The sequence below is a fragment of the Lampetra fluviatilis genome, chromosome 21, assembly GCF_964198595.1.
Source record: "Lampetra fluviatilis chromosome 21, kcLamFluv1.1, whole genome shotgun sequence".
Classification (NCBI taxonomy): Eukaryota; Metazoa; Chordata; class Hyperoartia; order Petromyzontiformes; family Petromyzontidae; genus Lampetra; species Lampetra fluviatilis.
Genome location: NC_136295.1, coordinates 11,658,675 through 11,679,673, shown reverse-complemented (window position 1 = coordinate 11,679,673; position 20,999 = coordinate 11,658,675). Strand labels below are relative to the sequence as shown.

General features: G+C 50.0%; 3 protein-coding genes across 5 annotated transcripts in view; all 3 read left to right on the top strand.

Moving 5' to 3' along the window:
- The first annotated feature begins 3,986 nt into the window (after nt 1–3,986).
- ASDURF (ASNSD1 upstream open reading frame) lies at nt 3,987–6,707 on the top strand. The gene is made up of 4 exons (XM_078866079.1): nt 3,987–4,192; nt 4,980–5,033; nt 6,141–6,216; nt 6,601–6,707. Exons 1-4 carry the CDS (start codon nt 4,160–4,162, stop codon nt 6,696–6,698), a joined length of 261 nt encoding a protein of 86 aa, XP_078722205.1. The 5' UTR covers nt 3,987–4,159; the 3' UTR covers nt 6,699–6,707.
- Nucleotides 6,708–6,738: 31 nt separating this feature from the next.
- On the top strand, nt 6,739–13,012 carry ASNSD1 (asparagine synthetase domain containing 1). 2 transcript variants are annotated; one of them, XM_078866078.1, is made up of 4 exons: nt 6,739–8,417; nt 8,794–9,106; nt 10,300–10,481; nt 11,318–13,012. In XM_078866078.1, the coding sequence occupies exons 1-4, from the start codon at nt 6,739–6,741 to the stop codon at nt 11,619–11,621; spliced, it is 2,478 nt and encodes an 825-aa protein (XP_078722204.1). In that variant the 3' UTR covers nt 11,622–13,012. The 2 variants fall into 2 exon arrangements, with proteins under 2 accessions (XP_078722204.1, XP_078722203.1); XM_078866077.1 differs by having other exon boundaries at nt 8,794–9,121.
- A 3,464-nt stretch (nt 13,013–16,476) lies between these two features.
- The window catches only part of LOC144938239 (uncharacterized), a 58,765-nt gene continuing 54,242 nt past the window's right edge, over nt 16,477–20,999 (top strand). For both annotated transcript variants that reach the window (XM_078866076.1, XM_078866073.1), the window contains exon 1: nt 16,477–16,672. In XM_078866076.1, coding sequence (XP_078722202.1) covers nt 16,646–16,672 — 27 coding nt within the window. In that variant the 5' untranslated portion in view covers nt 16,477–16,645. The remainder of the gene's footprint in view (nt 16,673–20,999) is intronic.

The window sequence follows — 20,999 nt, the reverse complement described above, 5'->3', positions numbered from 1 at the left end:
CCTCTTTAAACAAAAGAATATCCAGCCACGGTATGAAGTGGGAATGTATTTCCGTTATTTATAAATACTGCTTATTTAAATGACTTTGTTTTGTACTAAACAAGACGGTGTCAAAATAGTTAATGTAATTATTTACATTTGCAAGGCGCATCTCATCTGTAGATCTCAATGCGCAAAGTTGGAGGTTTCTTCCACGTGACGACTGGCCGACTCCTGGAGTGGTAGCTTACTCCACACTGCAGTAATAGATGGGACCGTTGTCAAAGCAGTTGGAAGTCATATATAACGTTACCGACTGAATACTGAGAGGGTGATGGCCCACGCCACTAACTGCCGTGGGAAATGCAGTGAGGAATGGAGGTCAGAGCCGTTGACCGAATTCTACAAGTGGGGTAGCTGACTCCGTCATGCATTGACGAGACGGAGTGTCAATACGGAGGTTTACTCAACGTGACCGAATACTGGGGGTGGTAGTTCATTCCGCTGACTGCGGTGAGAAACGCAGGGCATGAGAGGAATGGTCACAGCTACTGTCTAGACATTTTGATCGCTGTGACGCAACCAGCCGCCACTGGCTGTTCCATCGTCACAAGTAGACCGAGAGAGTGCAAAGATCGAAAATAAACTCAAGTTAACAACGGAGAGCACGAGACATAGTAAACCGTTCCTGAAACGCCTGAGCGTAATCGTTCGCTCAGCGATGCTGACCGTCACCACGTCGTGAAGAGCATCATTCCCCTAAGTCAGGGGTGGGTAACATTCTTTCTGCCAAGGGCCATTTGGATATTTATAACATCATTCGCGGGCCATACAAAATTATCAACTTAAAAATTAGCTTGTTATATTTGGTCAAACATTTAATTAACTCGCCCCTAATGTGATGGCTGGAACTGCTTCTCTTTGGTGAGGTGTGTGATGTTAGCTGGTATTGATGATGGTGTTGCTACTCGCAACTGCTTTTCCTGGTTTTCTCCTAGATTTATAGAATTTCGAGTCCCGCCTGCAGTTACCTTGGCAGGGCAAAACCAAATGATTTCGCGGGCCGGACGTTTCCCACCCCTGCCCTAAGTGGTGGTTCCTTTGCCCAAAGAGCCCATATCTTATTATATGGAATGCACAGTGAACGCTTACAAAAAGAAAGTGTCTCAATCATCGTGGATAAGTAACTGCCCAGTCATCCACAGTGGGAATCTTCCCAGCTTCCTTGGTGCATGCAGTGAAATCAGGGTTGCCACCTGCCCTGGGGAGGCTTGCTGTCCTAGGAAATCTATCACCCCAGGACATTAAAAGTCCCAGTTTTTATCACCTGCTTGACACACCACTCAAGAAAATGCATTTACATGTAGTTCACCTTCTGGTATTATGCGATATTCTTCTCTCCGTCGTACAGAATGACTGCGTGACACGCGCCCCGGTTTTAAAGTGCTTCACTGCCTGCAAGCGCGGCCCGCGCTGCACACACTGCACCGTGAAGTCCCGGTGTCGAAAAGGCGTTGGCTTAGCTCGTTTGGTAGTGTTGCTGCTGCTGCTGCTGTCACCTCCTTCCCCACTGTGCTTAGGACAGCGGGAGAGGAACGGCGCAGCATTCCAAAGTGCGCGCAGGCGTTGCAACTGCACCAAGTGCCAACGACGGGCCAGAGTGGCCCAGGCACCGGGGCCACAAAGAGGGGGAGGAAATTGGGATAGAGGGTAGAGGTTAAGGCCCCGTTTAATTCATTGCACCAGGGCCCATGCCAACCGTGCTACGCCAACTGCTGGAGAGAAGCGTCGGAAGATGTACTGCCACAATTGTACCGAAGTCGAGTACTGTGAAATATTTATTTAAACAAAAATAAATCTTCGTGTTGAAACTTGTGACTGCCGAGTCCCACTGCAGGGAGTCGCACATCACGTGTGAAGGACACTTGACCGGGCAAGCTCTGAGTGCGGTGGTCGGGTGGCTCAAGAGGTTAGAGCACTGAGCTGCCTGGGGTTAAACTGGGTTCTCAATTGTAGTGAGCAGGGGCGGTTTCTTCATTAGGGCGATTGGGCGACGCACCACCAATGTCATTCAACCACAGAGTCACGCTAGCCGTCACTGTGCCTCTGGATATAGTCCAATCAGCGTCATGTCCCGTTCTGTGGAGTACCGCCTCTTTTTGGGCGATTTCACTCCGGCTGAGAATCGCCCCGAGTGGTCCCATAGACTTACATTCAAAGATGTTTTTTTTCGAACGGGGGGCGCTACAATGCATTCTCTATGGCTTCCGGGAGGGCTCGCACTAACGTGCTTACGTCATCATACGTAAGCACGTTTCAGTCAACAATTTTATTTGTCGCCACCTAGTGGAATCTTTAATAAAATAAACTTGAGTGGATTGTATTAATAGTGAGTATAGAAACAAACAAGATGTATTGTAAGAGTCACTTTATTTTTCATTAATATTAAAGAAGTGAAGTTGCCTTTACATGCTTAAGCTGTTAATTTATCCTTTGCATGGGTGGACCTTATCCTTATAAATCATCCAGACATTTGCCCCCCCTAAGAGATTTTGCAGGTGCCGCCACTGGTAGTGAGTTCACGGTTTCAGCCACGTCGCCAATGATTGCACACACACAACAAAACATGACATTCAATTTGGTCGTGCATTTAAGTTTGTTCAATTCCAGCTCTGAGAATTCACAATATCAATTTGACTGTTATGCGAGACCAGATGTCTCTCGAATGGATCTCCGAGGTAGCCCTGTGATATCCGCTTCCGTGGGCCGTTCTCAAGCACAACGCGTTGTTCTGCTCTTTGAGAAAACCGAGTGGATTTTTACTCGAATTGCGTGATGTTTGCACAATAGGAGTAAAATTGGGGAAAAATACTAAATGTAAAATATACAAAAAGCGGGTCAGTCTTTGAACCAAATAAGTTACTCGAGTTATATTTATTCAAATACTAGTTGGGCCAGTTTAACACGTAGGCTTTCGTGAACAATATCCATAATACAGGGTTTTTTTGTTGTTAGATCGCGTGACTGTGTCTTTAAACCCACCAACATCCGACATCCAATTAGTAAGGTTTGTCACGTAAACACAACATGCCAATTCGTGTCTCGTACAGCACGCCTGTGTGTTGGAGAGTAACGAATTGGCATGTTATGTTGACATGACAAACTTGTTGGCTGTGGCGGGTGGTGGCGGGTTTGACAACACATTTATATTTACGCGATCTAACCCAACCAAACCGATATTATGGAACAATCTCCAACTTGAGCCCCCCTGGCAGCCTCAAGTGTCCGGCAGCCCTTTGTCAATCCGCTGTTGAAGCGCCTCCTTCACGCTTCCGGGTCATGGGTTTGACCATACTTCACCACACCAGTCATTGCAGATTGGTGCATGGAGTTTGCGGGCCCACAAGACTGGTTCGCTCGCCACTCCATGTTAGCCGTCGACGGGTAAAGGGCCGTCCATAAATGACGTCACGCACCTAGGGGGGTGGAGGGGGGTTCAGACATTTGTGACGAAGGGGGGGGGGGAGTAAAAAATCGTCCAAAATCGCGTGACGTCATTTATGGACGACCCCTAATCGAACTCGGGTCGCCTTGGTTGAAAAACGCAGTGCGCTAACCACTGCGCCACCGCTCCCCACCTTCCCACAATTCAACGTATTTCACAGTGGAAATCCGCACGGAGGTCTCGACACTTTGAGGAGGGGAGGGCGCTGCTGCTACATTGGGAAGGTTTGGCCCATTCTTTGTCAGTACCTGGAGAGAGAAAAAAATGTACTCCGCACGGAAGGATTCAACAATCCCTTGTGATCTCGGCAAGAGCGAACAGCCTCGCAGGGGCGCTTGCTGTGACGTCATGTAACCCACGCGATCCTGCGCGCGACGTCACTCGGCATGACGTGACGTCACCCACGCGGCAGGCGGAACGCATGACGTCACCCAACCGTGCGAAACGCAAGTGACGTCACCAAGGTACTTCGCGCGTGACGTCGGCGCTCACACCAGGAAGTGTGCGTGACGTCATTCGTCAAGTACACGTGTTAACGCCCGTGCCGCACGTGTCTTTCCCCCCCCCCTCACCTTGTCCCTGAGCCCAACTCATCCTGTGGGAGGTGCGGGACCCCACGGGACCCCACGGGTCTCGTCGCTCCTCTTGGTCGGGGTGGTTGGGAGGGCACCCGCGATGGCGTCAGACCTGAAGGAGCTGAGCAAGAAGGTGACTGAGCCGTGACTCGTCCCACCGTGGTTCCTTTGCCGCGGTCCACTCATTCATCCGCGTCACTGTCGTTCACTTATTCGCTGCGGTTCGCTCATCCACCAAGCAGCTCATTCGACAGCGTTTCCTTTGCCGCGGTTTGAGTGGTCACAATTAATTCACCGCGGTCAATTCATTCATCCGCGTGACTGTCGTTCACTTATTCGCTGCGGTTCGCTTATTCGCACGTGGTTACACTTTCAACAATTCCAGCTGGTTCACACCGAGTCACAGTTCACTCCTGCACTAGATTCACTCTCAACGTGTTCATTTATATTGGTGCCATCTACAATTATACATCGTTCATTCACCGCTCTTCACCAATGTACAGCGATAACTAAGCCAGACCACGTCGCATTTCCCATATTTGTCTCTTAGCGTAAAATGTTTTAAGTATTTTTGTTACACATTCCATCGGCCACGCGGGCTTTCGAAAGTAAAATTTGCGAGCAATCATTGATTTCACACGCGAAAACTCTGGACCGGTTTCGACGTTTAGCGGTTCATCAGTAGGGTTAAGCTTGTAGCCTGACAACAAAGTCAGAGTCTTGCCACGTTCTGACCTACCCATACTGGACATCTGTGCAAAAAATAGCTTCATAGCTCACCGAATTCTTCCAGTATAAATAAATGTTCTGATTTTGACTTATATTTATCAAACCGCTCTAACCGTCTATGAGACTGTGTGTCTTCTGCCAGGCGATACCGGACCCGGTCCTGGACTCTAACCGTGACACGTGTTTCGCAGGTGCGGGAACAGACGGTACTTTGCGAGGAGCTTGCCGGGCTGGCCGCTGGCAGGGTGAGTGAACCACAGACGGGCCCATCATCATCAGCATCGTGGCTGCCACACATTGGCTGCTGGTGATGCTGAATGTGGCCTTAGGGGTGACGGTGGTGAATGTGGCATTGGGGTGACCTGGGTATTGGGCCCAGTACACAGGGTCGACTGGCAATGGGCATGCAAGGGTTAGGTAAGCGATGGTTATTGAATCAAAATCTGTATTTAGAGTGGAGGAATCCGATGAGCTATGAAGCTCTTTTTCGATTTAAAGCTTTCGTGACTGCAGGGATTCATCTTTTTGGTTCTTTTGGTAAAGTCACGTAGAAGGGAAATAATAAAATTAAACATAATAAAATACAATTCTCACGACGTTTCGGCTGCTTGCGTTGTGGCCGAAACGTCGTGAGAATTGTATTTTATTATGTTTTAATTTTTTTAAATTTTTTCCCTTCTCCGTGACTTTACGGAAAGAACCGAGAATAGGAAGCTCTTATTGGGCAGGCACAGAGGCAGGTAAGGAAATAATAATGTCCATTTGTAACTCGCACGATGTTTCACAGACATACGTGGCTGTGACCCTGAGGCGTGGGATAATTAAGGGACAGGCTTGGAAAAGTTGATTGGGAATGCAGGTGGCAGCCAGTGGGCATGCAGGAAGATAGTTCATGGGCATGCAAGGGATAGTTTATACTGGTAGGAACCTCCTGGTTACACCAGCCCACAGGGGATTATTGTGTCCGTCCGTCGTGCAGGGAGGGGCTGGGTGGGGAGGGAGGGGCTGGGTGGGGTAGGGAGGGGCTGGGTGGGGAGGGGCTGGGTGGGGAGGGGAGGGTGGGGAGGGGCTGGTCACCCCGTGGTGCCCTTATAAAACTCAACGTTTAACCTACTCACGCCGGCTTGTGCCCGCCCTCACAGTCGGTCATATTTGCGGAATACACCACGCCGCCGTTGACCCTGGCCATTGACCGAGCAACCCAACGTTCCTACCAGCTCCCTCCGCAGGAATGTGTTTAGAAGGACCGTATCATCAAGAGACACGTAAGAGACAAGCAGAGGATTGGTGTGAAGCACGTGAGGGGCAGGGGCGCGAGGCACCCATGCCCTGGCCTGTTGTTGTCTTCACAGCGTGTCTACACGCAGCAGCCAAACAGCGACGTCTATTTCCTGGCGGAGAAACCCCAGATGCTGAGCAAGTGCAGAAGTGAGTGGCAGGGTTCGCCGTAGCCCGGTTTACCTTTCGCCGACCCCTAATCTTACACCAAAACCCTAACCATACTCCTGACTTATAATCGTAGCTGTAACCCCTGACCTTACATCCACCCATAACGCTAACCCCGAATACTGGCGTAATGGTTCGTGCATTGAATTAACACACCAGTGACCTTGCAGTGAGTTTAGAAGTTCCGTGAAATCTCCGTATAATCCACTGACCTTTGCCTGCAAAGCATCTGATCGCAGGCGTGCGTGCGCTTCCACGTTCAGCTCGGTCTGCTGTGAAACGGTGTAGATATCCTATGCGCTGTATCCTCTGGCCTCTGGTCGCCGTTTCAACCCAATCCCTGCGTCATCAACTCTGTCCACCCAGAAACGCTCGACGACCTCAAGCAGCAGGAGAAGAAGCAGGAGGCAGCGTTGGCGAGCAGCACCGCCGAAGATTCTCACAAGCGGCGCTCCTTCCACTGACGTCTGTGCGCGGGCGGAGGAGCAGACCCAGGCGCCAGCCATGTGCGGGATCTTCTGCGCGGTGGTGCCGCACGACCCCGCGATCCCTCGACCCGATCCCCTGCCCGACCGATTGACCCAGGACCTTTTGGAGGGGCGGGGGCCCGACCTTGGCGGGCAGCTGACGGTGCTGACGACGCCTGAAGATGCCGGTGCCGGGACGAGCGCCGGCTTCGAGCTGCGGTTTCTGGCACGAGTACTGCACCTGCGGGGTGACTCGCCCGAGCCCCAGCCGGCGGTGGACGCTCGGGGAAACGTGCTGCTGTGGAACGGCGAGGTGTTTGGGGGGCTTGAGGTGCCCCCCGGAGAGAGCGACACGAGCGTGGTGCTGCGAGCGCTGGCTGGTGACGGTGACGACAGCGGTGGCGATGGTGCCGACAGTGCCATCCTCTCCACGCTGAGCCTCGTGCGGGGCCCCTGGGCGCTGCTCTACTACCAGCGCGCCAGCCGATGCCTCTGGTTCGGCAGAGACTGCTTGGGTCGCCGCAGCCTCTTGTGGCTGTTCCCGGAGGCTGGTGATGCTGGTGATGGCGGTGGTGCTTGTGGTGGTGGCGGTGGTGGCACGGTGGATCCTCGCTGGTTTGCCATCAGCTCCGTGGCATCACAGCAGGCGCCTGCCGGTGCACGGTGGTCAGAAGTTCCAGCCGATGGAGTCTACAAGGTGCATCTGGGGAGTGGTGGTAGCGGTGGTAGTGGCCTCCAGGTTGAGTGGTTTCCCTGGCGCTGGAGCCCACCGGAGTTGGCGCCACCATCTGGCGTGGATGGAGCTGCCAGAAGGACACCCGACACGCAGGACGACTCCTGCCACTGCCACTCGGGATCCCCTCTAGGCACGACCCCCCGTCCATTGGGAGGGTCTAGAGGAGGAGAGACTCCGACTGAAGAGGATGGACGAGCGGAGGAGTTGCCGCCGTTCTTCTGTGTGACGCCGAGCAAAGCTTACCCGGGACTTCGCTCATTTGTGCCACCCATGAACATGAGCGTGCCGCAGTCTCCGAGCCCCCACCCTCAGGACCCCCACCCTCAGGGCCCCCACCCTCAGGGCCCCCACCCTCAGGGCCCCCATCCTCATGGTCACGTCCCGCTAGGCCCCGACGTGATCTCGGAGCGCATGGTGGCCGCTCGGCAGTTGGTGGAGGCTCTGGATGAGGCCGTGCGTGTGCGATGCATCCCGGAGAATTGTGGCGGCGGTAGCGGCACCAGCGGAGCAGCAGGAGGCGGTGTTGGTGATGGCAGCACTGACGATGGCGGGGGCGCAGTTAACGCCGGTGGTAGCACCAGCGGTCATGGTGGTAGCGTTGCCGGTGAGGCTTCGGTGGCCGTGCTCTTCTCGGGCGGGCTCGACTGTATGGTGCTAGCGGCGCTGGCTCACCGCCACGTCCCGGCCCATGAGCCCATCGACCTCCTGAATGTCGCCTTCGAGTGCCGGCGACGCCCGCCGGGCGGTGCGGTGGCTTCCGGTATCGGCAGGCGCCATCGAGACCGCGGGAAGAACTCGCATAAGTCGGCGGGGGCACGGAAAGGCGACCCTCCAAAGAGGGGGGCGCCAGCTGCTCGGGTGGAGAAGGGTGAGCGCAGCAATGGGGACGGGAGTGCAGCACCGCCGGCGGAGAGTGGGGCTGGTGAAGAGAAGATGGAGATTGGAGGGCGGGACGGAGGACCGTTTGATGTTCCCGACAGGTGAGACTGCTCAATCAGTCGATCAATATCTTTAATTTAAAACCAAGTGAGACTAAATCTGTAATTGTGGAATACTTTTATGTTGTCTGCCAACCAAGTCGCCCTTGAAACAGAACTACTTAGCTCAATGGGATTTGCTCGATGTCACTCACTGCTGATGTTAGCTGGTGCCAACATTCGAACTCAGTTGGCCGGGTACACAGCGTGGTACGTTAGGCACTACGCTAGCATAGAGAGAAATATATAACTTACATTTTCGCGAAAATACTAAAAAATATTAAGTCGCAGGTAGAGGTGGTGCGTTTTCACCTGCTCGGCATTGAACAACAACAAAGCGTCACTCGTTCTCGCCCTCCGTCGGGGGTGCCCGTGCCAGGCTAAGTGCACGAGCGGGGCTGGAGGAGCTGCGGACGCTGTTCCCCCACCGCCGCTGGCGCCTGCTCGGGGTGGACGTGCGCGGGGACGAGCTGGCCTCCGCCCGCGCTCGCCGCATCGCCCACCTCGTCCACCCGGCGTGCTCCGTGCTGGACGACGCGCTGGGATGCGCCCTGTGGTTCGCCGCACGCGGCCGCGGACAACTCCTCCTTGACGAGGGGGATCGGGGAGGAACCCCTGCGAGTGAACCGGGGTCACCGCCGCCAGGGTCCACCACCGCCGCCATCACGGTGCCCGCTGGACCGGAGCTGTTTGTGAGTCGAGCCAAGGTGAAGTCCAGTTGTCTTCTTGGTGCTTTCGGTAAAGTCACGTAGAAGGGAAATAATAAAATAATAAAAATACAACATAATAAAATACAATTCTCACGACGTTTCGGCCACAACGCAAGCAGTCGTCCTCAGGTGAAGAACAGGTCTGTCAGAAAGACAGCGTCTGAATGTCTCAGCATCTGACGCTGAATGTCTCATTCAGACGCTGCGTTGTGGCCGAAACGTCGTGAGAATTGTATTTTATTATGTTTTATTTTTATTATTTTATAATTTCCCTTCTACGTGACTTTACCGAAAGAACCAAGAAGATGAATCCCTGCAGTCACGAAAGCTTTAAATCGAAATTGAAGTCCAGTTGCTGAGTAAAAATAATCTCGTTTCGCGTCTAAACGTTCTTGCAGTAGATTGTGCTACCTTGGTTGTTGACGCTGCCGTGGTGTGATGTTTGGCACACTGTACTGGTGATCCGCATGTCGCCGGTTTGGTTCAATCTCCCGGAGTGGCAGTTGAAACAATTGGCAAGTTTATTAACCACTCCGCCCCCCCCACCCACCAACAAGCTAGTCATTCGCCCAATGGCTACCAGAGCCTCCGATCCCACAAATAATGGCGGAAGAAAATAGTGAGGTTCTTTTGAAATTGGATTGGGAGCCAGTAGAGGGATCGGGCTGGTTGGCGGTTCACCAACCCTTTCCTCCAAAGCAGCGGATCACAGGCATGCACTGCCACCACCATGCCGGGCTTGCGTTGTGCCCCATCTCTGTGCCATTCGATGGCACAGAGATGGGGCACCACGGTAGCGAGATGTTATCTCCCTCGCCTGGTATGCAGGAGGTCATGGGTTCGATCCCGACCCCGACACTTGTATATTTGGAGATTGCTTGTTCTCCCCGTGGCGCGTGAATTTATCTCCGGGTCTTCCGGTTTTTCCCTCCACATTTAGAATAAACGTGCGTTTTAAAGTATTTGGCTGCTATACATTTCCACGTGATAAGCCGCTTCGTTGAGCAATCATTTGTGATATCCAGGTCGCTTGTGAATAATAGCTATCTCGCTCAGTGTGGGCCTTACCTGGTAAAATTAAAAATAGTTTAAATAGTTTAACGTGATGTGTACCAATCCACGAGCCTCACTTTTTGGTGCTTCTCTCTTCTTCCTCACCCCCCGCCCCCCGTCAGGTTTTGCTGAGCGGTCTCGGCGCGGACGAGCAACTCGCCGGATACTCGCGGCACGCAGCACGCTTCCGGCAGGGAGGCTGGGGCGCCCTGGCCGCCGAACTGCGCGCCGAGTTGGGCCGCATCGGGCGCCGGAACCTCGGGCGAGACGACCGTGTCACGGCCGATCACGGCAAGGAGGCCCGGTGAGTAGTGGCACCACCGGCATCCGTCATCGTCAGCCGTGATCTTTCCACTGCTGGATGTAGGCCTACCCCAAACCCTGCTTTGGCTGCCGCTTCGACATTAGTCTTTGTTACCTGCTTATCCAAGAAAGCTTCCCTGGGTCAGCAGTGAGATGTTTGGCAAATTTAGTTTTGCTTCGTATGGGAGGAAACTGGAGAACTCGTGAAAAAAAACCCGACACATGCTCGGGCATTACATACAATGCTCCGCACATAGAGATTCAATCGATAGATAGATCCAATCCATCAGATATTCTGTGGACTGAACCCATTTCTGTCCTGACATCTCGTGGCCAATTTCATGTTCGATAATAAAAATGAGTTAATTTGGATGTCACACAATTCTTACAGCAGCAGACTGTAAGAATTGTGCATCTCTACAGCACCTGGCATTCTAAAACAATCTCTCATCCAAATTATAACCAGGTTAAAAACTCTGCTTAAGCTTCTGAATTCAGATATGGCCACGGGCCGTGTTGTCGATTTGTCGACTGTTGGGGGGTGGCGGTGCACGTCTGGTGTTATCTTCCGGCTTCATTACCTAGCCCTGACAGTCTCCCCCATCCATCCAATTGCTGAACAGGTTCGATTCCGCTTAGCTTTATTTATATAAATCTTTCAACACTTCTCGCAACTCCGATTAGCACGGTTGGGTACGTACTGTGCAAAAGAAATTCAACATACATACTGTACGTACGTACAACACGATCACAGGCCGTGCGTTGCGGAGCGCGGCGCTGACTGCCGGGTCTGTCGTGTGGTGCGACGGTGCGCGCGCGTTGTGGCTGTGCCGCCAGGTTCCCGTACCTGGACGAGGCCGTGGTGTCCCAGCTCTCGGCGTTGCCGGCGCACGTGAAGGCCGATCCCGGCGCGGCGCGCGGCACGGGTGACAAGCTGCTGCTGCGCCAGGCGGCGCTCGTGCACCTCGGCCTGGCCGAGGCCTCCGCTCGGCCCAAGCGCGCCCTGCAGTTCGGCTCTCGCATCGCGCACATGGAGGGGGGCGGCGGTGGCGACGGCGGCGGCGGCGGCCCAAGGGAGCGTGGGTCCGATTCCTGTTCGCGGCTGGTGCAGCAGCATCGCCCCCCTCCTGAGTGCGTCTGATGGGAGGAGAAGCGGTGGCTGTGCGTTTGCTGTGTTTGAGTGTAACGCGTTTCAAGGGGATGGTGGTTGTGTGTCGGCAGGGGAGGCGTGGTGGCGGTTGTGATTGAGAATGGAGGCAGTTGTGTTTTAAAATGTTGATAGTGTTTTAGTGAGACTGAGAAATGTCACTCTGAAATGGACGGCCGTCTGGGGGTGGTGAGTGTTTTATGGAGGTGGCTAGTTCTTTGGGGGGGGCTGATGGCTGCGTGCAAGAGTAAGAGTCGAAAATACGTGCTTTGTATGAGAGATACAGCTGTGTCTTGATTATCAAAGCGATGGCTGCAAATCACAATAAATAATAATCCCATAATGTGAGAGAGAGAAAATGTGTGCCTTTATAACCACGTGAGAGACAACATTATCTTTGCAAGGAAGACCAGGGATGAAAACCAATGGATATTACAGAAATATCTCAATAAGAGGGAACGTAGATGAATCCAACGTTTCTTAAGTTTAATAAAAGGCAGAAATGTGTGCAAGAATGAAAGCTGATGAACAGATCAGGGCTGGCACTAGGGGGGTGGGGTCCACATTTGCAATCGTGCGTTTAGAGTATTTGGCTGCTATAGATTTCCACGTGATAGACCACCTCGATGAGCTATCATTTCCGGGTAGGTCACTTCTGAAAGAGAGCTACGTGGTTCAGTGGGTACCTTAGCAGGTAAAATAAATAATAATAAAATTTACCTGCTGGGATAGGCCCTGCACCACCAAATATCGCTGCTTTGACCTTTTGCCAATCCACTCTCGTGACTGGAGGTCTTCGCAAAGGTTAGCCAAGTGTCGCAGTCTTGCAAACCAACAATTCCTATCTTCGCTCACCTGCACACGAGCCGATGTCATCGCTCCCATCTCTGGGTGGATGACTTCTTCCCGGGAGCGTTCCTTCCTTTGCCTGACACTTCACCATTAGTTTCAAATCCTCCCCAATCATCTCTTCGGGCAACGTTGTTTTGGTTCAGTTCGCATGCAAGTTCGTTGGGAATGAAGGTCAGGAATAAGCAATGGGAATTCAGAACTTGAGGATTTCATCTTCTATAGGCAGATACGGGGATTGGCCTGCGGGTGGCGTGAGATGCCCAGTGGCGCGGTGAGACGGTCAAAGGCAGTGAATTTTTGTTGTAACCAGTTTCTAACCAAAGACTCAAAACGTCAAGCGACCAGCATGCACGCAGCACCGTCAATGATGCAACAAGTTAACATGATTTGTACTCTTGGTTTTATCGGTAAAGTCACGTAGGTAAACAATGAAATTAAAATTAATAAAAATGAAAAATGTATTTCATTTTTTACCTACGTGACTTTACCGAAAAAACTAAGAGTATGAATCCTTGCAGTCACGAAAGCTTCAAATCTAGAACATGATTTGTGTTTTTTTATTGACCAGTGTTATGATAAAGTGTCGTGACTTGCTGGATGTACTCTCCAGCTAAACGCCGTGTCCATTTAAATGTTGTGAAATTACATTACAGCAGTTTTCTTCACCAGTTTTCAGAGTGGGTTCTCGGGGGGGGGGGGCGGTCACTTTCGCCGATAAGACATCATCAGTGTCAGGGCCGACACACATTTGAAGCCATTTTTGGGTTTGAAAGCAGCACGATATTTTAATAGACAGAAACGAGAAGTACAAAGGGCTCGCATAATGCGCATGCACCTTGACTCATTAACCCCCCGCCCACCCCCCACTTTGCACAAGAGCGCAGAAGCGTGGTCATCACATCTACACCTCTAAGGAACGAAACAGGTCATTACTGGCGAAACGTCGATCTCGGACTGTAAATGTTGCGGCTTGGCTCTCCAACACACCGGTTAGTGCTGTGCTAGTGACGAATTGGCCACGTTCTGTTTACGTGACAACCCTTGCTAGTTGGCTGTGTCGGGTGGTGGCGGGTTTAAACGACATTTACGTGATCCAACCCAAAAAACAACCTCTTATGGATGATGGGGGGGGGGGGTGTTTTCACCATTTGTGTATTGTCGGTGGTCACCAGTGGCCCACGCGCCTTGCAACGAGGGACCACTACTCCACCACCCCGGTGGAATAACACCACGTTTGGAACGTTAATAACACCACGTTTGGCACTTTAATAACACCACGTTTAGCACGTTAATAACACCACGTTTGGACCGCGCGACATTTGTTTTGGCTGTCGGGTGGCGGAGGGTTTACGACAACAGATTTGTACACGACCTAACCAAAAATGAACATTGATCGTAAGAGCCTACGTGTAATTAAAATAAAGCCTTACTGGTCAGAGTTTGATGAATGCATTGGCCACGTATATTTGTAAACGTGGCAATTTTGTCGGGTGGTGGAAGGTGCAGGATAAGTTTGGTACTAAGGGGCCGTCCATAAATGACGTCACGCGATTTTGGACGATTTTTGACCCCCCCCCTTCTCGTCACACGGCGTCACAAAAAGTCAGACCCCCCCTCAAATGACGTCACAAAGCTCTGACCCCCCCCCAAAAATAAAACATGCTTCAAATTGCTTTAAACTACAGTATTGTCATTGTAGTGCGTAGTTAATGTGGCGTTGCACTGATGTAGGAGAAAACATTAAAAAAGTATATTTAATGAAATAAAACGTGTTGTCTATATTTATTTAAAGTTACGCATTTTGATGTGACGTCACATTTATCACCCCCCCTCGTCACAGATCGTCACAAATGTCTAACCCCCCCCGCCCCTAGGTGCGTGACGTCATTTATGGACGGCCCCTAACCACTCCGTAGGCTAACCCAGTGGCAAATTCGGATCACTGCATCGGCTACGGAAACCTTGGTTTTATAGATTACTGTACTGTACACAGGGTGTACCCGATGTCTTGTAGTTATCCAAAACTTCATATTTTTAAAATAAGGTTTATTTAAAACAAATTAATGTGCAAAGGGAAAACACTTACCGCATAAACAATTGATCCGATATACACCTTCTGTTGATAACTTCCGTAATTCATCTTTAGTACAAGACACTCGTTTTTTTATTTTGTTTACCGGACCAAATCTCACTTTAATGTTTTGCTTTTGCAAAACACGGGATAATTTGTCAGTAACTCCCGAGATATATGGTATTTTAATTGTTTTGATCTGATCACTTTCAGCAGAATTGTTGTTCGATCTTGATTTGGCATTCAATGCTCTGTTAATTTGAGCATTATTGTAGCCATTCAGTCTTAGTGCTTCTTTAACTTGTTTAATCTCTTTACTTAAACTTCCACCATCTGGCACTGTCTTTCCCGATGTATGCACGATTTCTGTGCTGGGGGATGATGCGAATCTGCATTCAGATAGGCATCTGTGTGCGTTCCCTCTCTGTAGACGCTGTGTGTTATTTTGCCATTTTGACCGCGTCCGAGCAAAATATCCAGGAAGAGGAGTGTGTTGTTTACCTCCATTTCCATGGTGAACTGAATGGCCGGGTTTTGCGCATTGAGATCATTTAAAAATGCATTAAGTGTATCTTTACCATGTGGCCAGACAACCAAAGTGTCATCGACATATCTAAACCAAAAAGATGGTATTAATGTACTCGAGGCAAGGGCTCTTGTTTCAAAGTTTTCCATATTACAGATTTGCTATAGCAGGAGACAAAGGAGAGCCCATTGCTGCTCCTTCTATTTGTTTAAAGAAGTCACCTCTCCACACGAAATAAGTGTTATTTAGACAACGGTCGGCTAGTTTTGGAATATCTTCTGGCAAGCCTGTCTTCTTTACCAGTGCATCAAGTAATTTAAGTCATACTCTTTGGTTCTTTCGGTAAAGTCACGTAGGTATAAAATAAAATACGACGTTTCGGACGCAACACAAGCGTCCGTCATCAAGATTCATTTCAGTGACTCGTTAACTGGAACCTTCCACCTTGATACAGTAAATTTAGCTGTGACGGTCCCACCTGAAGACGGAGACTTGTGTTGCCTCCGAAACGTCGTGATTTAATTGATTTATTTTCATTTATTTTTATTTTATTTTATTATTTTTTACCTACGTGACTTTACCAAAACACGTTCCTTCGGAGTGGGCAGGTAGGAACTTGGTTGGACAGCGCATTCGTGCAGGACAGACAAATAATCCCTGGTGGGGAGTGTGGAACCTGTTGTTCCTACCTGTGTACAAGATCACTTGACTTGAGGTAGCCAGGCAGCCAGCCAGATAGCCAGCCCCCTTAACTATCGGCCCCTCCCCCTTGTTTAGGCCCCTCCCCTGACCTCCCCTCAGGCCCCTCCCCTTACCCCCCCCTTCCTTAGGCCCCTCCCCTTACCCCCCCCCCCTTAGGCCCCTCCTCTGACCCCCCCCCCCTCAGGCCCCTCTCCTGACTCCCCCCTTCCGTAGGCCCCTCCCCTGACCCTCCTCCCTTAGGCACCTCCCCTCTCCGTACCCGGCAGTAGGTCTCCACCAATCAAAGAGCTGTATATATTATATATTTATTTATGCACGACAGACAGACAAAACATCCCTGGTGGGCAGTGTGGAACATATTGTTCCTTACATTTAATGCCGACAGACCTGTTCTTCACCTGAGGACGGCTGCTTGCGTTGTGGCCGAAACGTCGTGAGAATTGTATTTTATTATGTTTTATTTTTATTAATTTATTATTTCCCTTCTACGTGACTTTACCGAAAGAACCAAGAACATGTTCTTTCCTGTAAAAACCTAAGAGTACTTCCCCCCCCCCTATATTAAATCACGAATGGTCTCGCCCAGTCGCCAGAGGAGGGGGGGGGGGTGACGTCTCGTCCAATCAGAGCGGCTGTTGTAGGGGGGGCAGCCACCGACCAATGAGAGGGGCGCGTTTATATCGGCGTTCATCATGGCGCCGGAGAGCGGCTGATCGTATTTTCTGCTCCTTAAGCGCGACAATCGATAACAAATTGTAAATAATAACAATTACCAGCGTCGCGATTGGCAAACAAAATTAGTCACGCGGTTTTAATCGTCATCAATAGCGTCGTCAGTTTCATTTTTAAACGTCGCGAGGAGCAAACATGGTTATGTTGAAGTTGAGCGAGCAGGTGAGAGAAGCGCGAATCGAGATTTGTTTTGAATGAGATGTCCCTCAGATGCTGTCGCTTACATTTAAAATCGTCCGAGGAAACGTGCGAATTGCTGTTATTGTTGTCGATGTGAATGCTGTTGATAGGAAAGTGCTGAATCTGGAATAACGGTGTCGCTTTGTGCATATGCGCGCGTGTTGTTGTGGTATTGTGTGTCTGTGTGTTTCTACAGTAACTAATGATGGCAAATACGACATTTAAACGCCTTGCTACGTATCGTGTTGTTCTAAATGTTATTTCACTCCTCTGCAATCGGGGCCATTGTTATGATTGTAATAGGCGTGCTGCGTGCTATCAATCCTGTTCGTTACGTAGACCGTTGTATAAGCAATGCGCGTGCTTTAAATTATCGTAGGGTCTAAGGGTTGACATAGGCAAGCCATCATTGCAATCTCTACATGGTAATAAAATCGGTACCACTTTGTGCGAACTCGTCAATGGATGTCGAAGCTGGTCCCTGCCACGGGAATGTGGAATTTCCACCCTTTGTCTATCCACTGCTGGATGAGGGCCTTCTCACACGCCTTGCTGATTGCGGAGGCCGTTTGGCCATACTTCACCCCGGCTGGTCAGTACGGATCGATAACGGCGGGCAGCATTGCCGTGTGTAGTATTATGCAGCTGGATATGAACACAAGCTGTTTGTGGATGGTGGGCCGCACATCCAGGCACTGTCCAAGCTCAGACCTGCTTGGCTTTCTAGGTCCGACCAGATCGGGCGCATTCCCAAACCCGGGTGATTTGTTTATAGGCGTCGAGGGTTACAGTGATGCTGTTACACCATTGGAACCTCCTTTGCCAGTAGCAAAATATGATAATTGGTTTTTTACCCTTTTATCTGGCAACAAAACTGACACCTTTTTTTACAAGGAGTCATGTTTACATTGACCACAATACCTGCGGTCGGAATGCAAACAAAAAACACAACTCTGATAAAGGTGTCAGTTTTGTTGCCAGATAAAAGGGTAAAAAACCAATTATCATATTTTGCTACTGGCAAAGGAGGTTCCAATGGTGTAAATGTTTACCCCGAGCTCTCATACTCTGATGGTGCATTGTCTTTGAGTTGTGCGCCTTTTGGCGTCATCTGGTCCAACACCATGTGAGACTAGGCTCTAAGAAAAGCTGTCTCGGGTGTGGACCAATCAATTTCAAGGACAGTGCATACATTATCAGAGTTGTGTTTTTTGTTTGCATTCCGACCGCAGGTATTGTGGTCAATGCAAACATGACTCCTTGTAAAAAAGGTGTCAGTTTTGTTGCCAGATAAAAGGGTAAAAAACCAATGATCAGTGATGCTGTTAACTACATCGGCTGGTATACAGGAGGTCGTGGGTTCTATCCTGCCTCTCACGCCTGCTGTATATGTGGAGGTTGCACGTTCTCCCCCGTGGTCGCGTGGATTTTTATCCAGGAGAACGTGCAAACTCCAGTTTTCCCCCCTCCACATTTTGAAAACATGTTGCTTCGAGCACAGGATTTGGCTACTGTACATGTTCACATTATAAGCCGCTTCAACTGGGCTATCATTTGTGGCCAGGTCGCTTCTGAAAATATCTATATAGCTCCGTGAGTCTTGCCTGGTAAAATACAAATGGTGAAATAGTTATATTTAACTTTGTTTGGTTGAAATAACTAAAGAGTGAATTCCTGCAGTCACGAAAGCTTCAAATTCAAATCAAAGAGTTAAATAGTTGCATGTAGTTTTCACGGTAAAAATGAACGTGCTCTTCACATTGTGCCCCTCTTATCTTTTACAAGGCTTTTGAAAAACCATTCCGATTTTGTTTTTACTTAATTGCAGTAGTTCGTTATGCTGATGATAGTTTACATGCCTTTGTTAGTCCACTGCTTGATGAAGGCCTCTCCTACACCGTGTCGTTCACGGTGCTTTTTTTTTATCACACTTGAACACGTTGGTTAGTGCCGGTCGTGAAGGGCGGGTGCCGAAGATGTTCCACTGATGTTGACTGGCCAGAAGTGGAAGCTATGCTGTCGTTATAATGGTAGGAACCTCCTGGTTACACCAGCCCACAGGGGATTATTGTGTCCGTCATGCAGGGAGGGGCTGGGTGGGGAGGGGCTGGTCGGGGCTGGTCACCCCGTGGTGCCCTTATAAAACTCAACGTTTAACCTACTCACGCCGGCTTGTGCCCGCCCTCAGTCGGGCATATTTGCGGAATACACCACGCCGCCGTTGACCCTGGCCATTGACCGAGCAACCCAACGTTCCTACCAGCTCCCTCCGCAGGAATGTGTTTTACAAGGTAGCCTGATTTATGAAGTTGGTGACTCGTTTAGTGTCTGTTTACAAATACACCAGGCACTCTGCATCCATCTCACCGGGTCACTTGGTATTACAGTGAGAGAATACAAAGAGGAACACATGATTAGCGAAACAAACGCAAGCTATGGAGATCATTCGGACTGTTAAGGAAAAGTAAGTGGGGCTGTCGCGGTTAGTGGTGATAGCCGATGGGTGATTTTAGACTGACGACGGAATGGCAGCCAAAGTATAGCGCATACCCGATAAGACAACCATCCATGTGAACATCAGTTCATTTGCAGGAGTGAGAAGAATTGTGCGATCGTAGTACTACTGTACTGCGAAGGCTGGCGGTGGCATGGGGTGGCCCTCATCCAGCTGTGGATAGGCCATGGCTCGTGATCACAATGATGATCTTTGAGTAGAATGGTAACCCATCTGTTGTCACAAGCATAGTTCACATTAGCCGCTTGGCAATCCACAACACAGCACCGACGACGCTTTTGGCTCCTGTATGTACAAAAAAAGAAACTGGGTCAAATGAGGAGTGACTATGAGCCCTGAAGGCACCACCAAATTCCTGCTGCTGTTCTGTGGGTTTCGCCTTTGTAGTGGCACGGAAATTGAGAAAATGGCTTTGTTGTGTAGAATGTTGTTTAAACCTTAAGTGGGTTTGTGAGGTGGCCTGATGGCTTGGAGGTCAGAACACTGAGCTGGAACTGCTGAGATTCTGGTTTTGAATCTTACGTTTCAGCCACCTATGATTGAACTGGGTTCTCAATTGTAGTGAGAGTGAGTTTCCTGGTCTCACCCGGGTCACCAATGACTGAACGCACACACACAAACCACAACGTTAAATGGTGTTCTCACGTGAATTGGCTAAATTCCAGCTCTGAGATTTATAATGTAACTTTAAATGTCATGCGACGGACATTACTGTGGCAGCACGGGTGGGAAAGTGCTGCATCCTGTGTGGAACAGAGGTCACTTGAAGCACGGTTGGCACCTTACGGTGCGATAGAAGTTCAACATATAGTACATACAAGGGATTTTGTAGGTAGTTATGTCTGATGACGTGATGCTGATAGCAACATTGGGATCAAATTGTAGAAAAATATAATTTAAATACCCGAAGAGTGGTTTGTGTGTGTGTGTTTGCTTTAGATTAGCGAAGTATGGGTATGATTGTGCTGTCCACGCATCAGAGTAGCGAGTATTGATCGCTTGCCCCTTCGATTTTCGAGTCTGAAGTGCTGCTTGTCATTCCAAAATTATGCAAGTGTTCCACTGAATTCGAGCACCGCACACTCACAAGTTCACTTGGACTCATGTACACATATTTGACATTAATAATAATTATGAAAATACCCCATCAGATATTGTGCTTTTAATCAGAAAGCTATTCACAAAATATTTGTGGACATCCAGATTGAGACGCAAACCTACCAGTAAAAGCATTGGAGGTGGGGTTAGGGGTTTGTTTATGGTCAGTGGGAAGGGCTGGTATTAGTCGTAACTTGCTTGTTAGTTCGGGCAGGTTATGGTCAGTGGGAGTTAAAGTAGTGGCTGATTGGCCAGTTGGTTAGGGTCATTGGGACAGGGTAATGTTTAGGGGGCCTATTTACTCGGCCCTAAAATGTATTTGCCCTCTTGAAACTTGTGATTTGTTTTGTTTTTTGTCCTGTTTTGGTTTCTGGTGTTTACAACATTGTTCAGTAATGTACACCCTTTGCATATCTTCCACACGAAGCCCGGATGAGAGGTCATGTACATTTTTCACTGTCTTCCACATCCTCCCTGCCTGCCTGCCTCTCCTCTCTCTCATCTCACTCCATGTACTGTCCTACCTCTTGTCCGCATCTCCATTCCCCTTGACGCACTCTGCTCCAGTCACCGAAACATTCTATCGAAGTCCCCCCCCCCCCAACCTTGGCTCCAGTAGGCAATCACTTAACTCTCTTGTACTGCACCCATGGCCTGGACCTCTTTTCCTCCTGCCATCTGTGCCTTCAGCTCCCT

Bases quoted from the DNA above. Each gene is read 5' to 3' on its own strand.
- ASDURF (XM_078866079.1), top strand. From the start codon at position 4,160: ATGGCGTCAGACCTGAAGGAGCTGAGCAAGAAG. The intron at 4,193-4,979 runs GTGACTGAGCCG...CGTGTTTCGCAG, and splicing joins TGAAGGAGCTGAGCAAGAAG to GTGCGGGAACAGACGGTACT. The intron at 6,217-6,600 runs GTGAGTGGCAGG...CTGTCCACCCAG, and splicing joins GATGCTGAGCAAGTGCAGAA to AAACGCTCGACGACCTCAAG.
- ASNSD1 (XM_078866077.1), top strand. From the start codon at position 6,739: ATGTGCGGGATCTTCTGCGCGGTGGTGCCGCACGACCCCGCGATCCCT. The intron at 9,122-10,299 runs GTGAAGTCCAGT...GCCCCCCGTCAG, and splicing joins TGTTTGTGAGTCGAGCCAAG to GTTTTGCTGAGCGGTCTCGG. The intron at 10,482-11,317 runs GTGAGTAGTGGC...CTGTGCCGCCAG, and splicing joins GATCACGGCAAGGAGGCCCG to GTTCCCGTACCTGGACGAGG.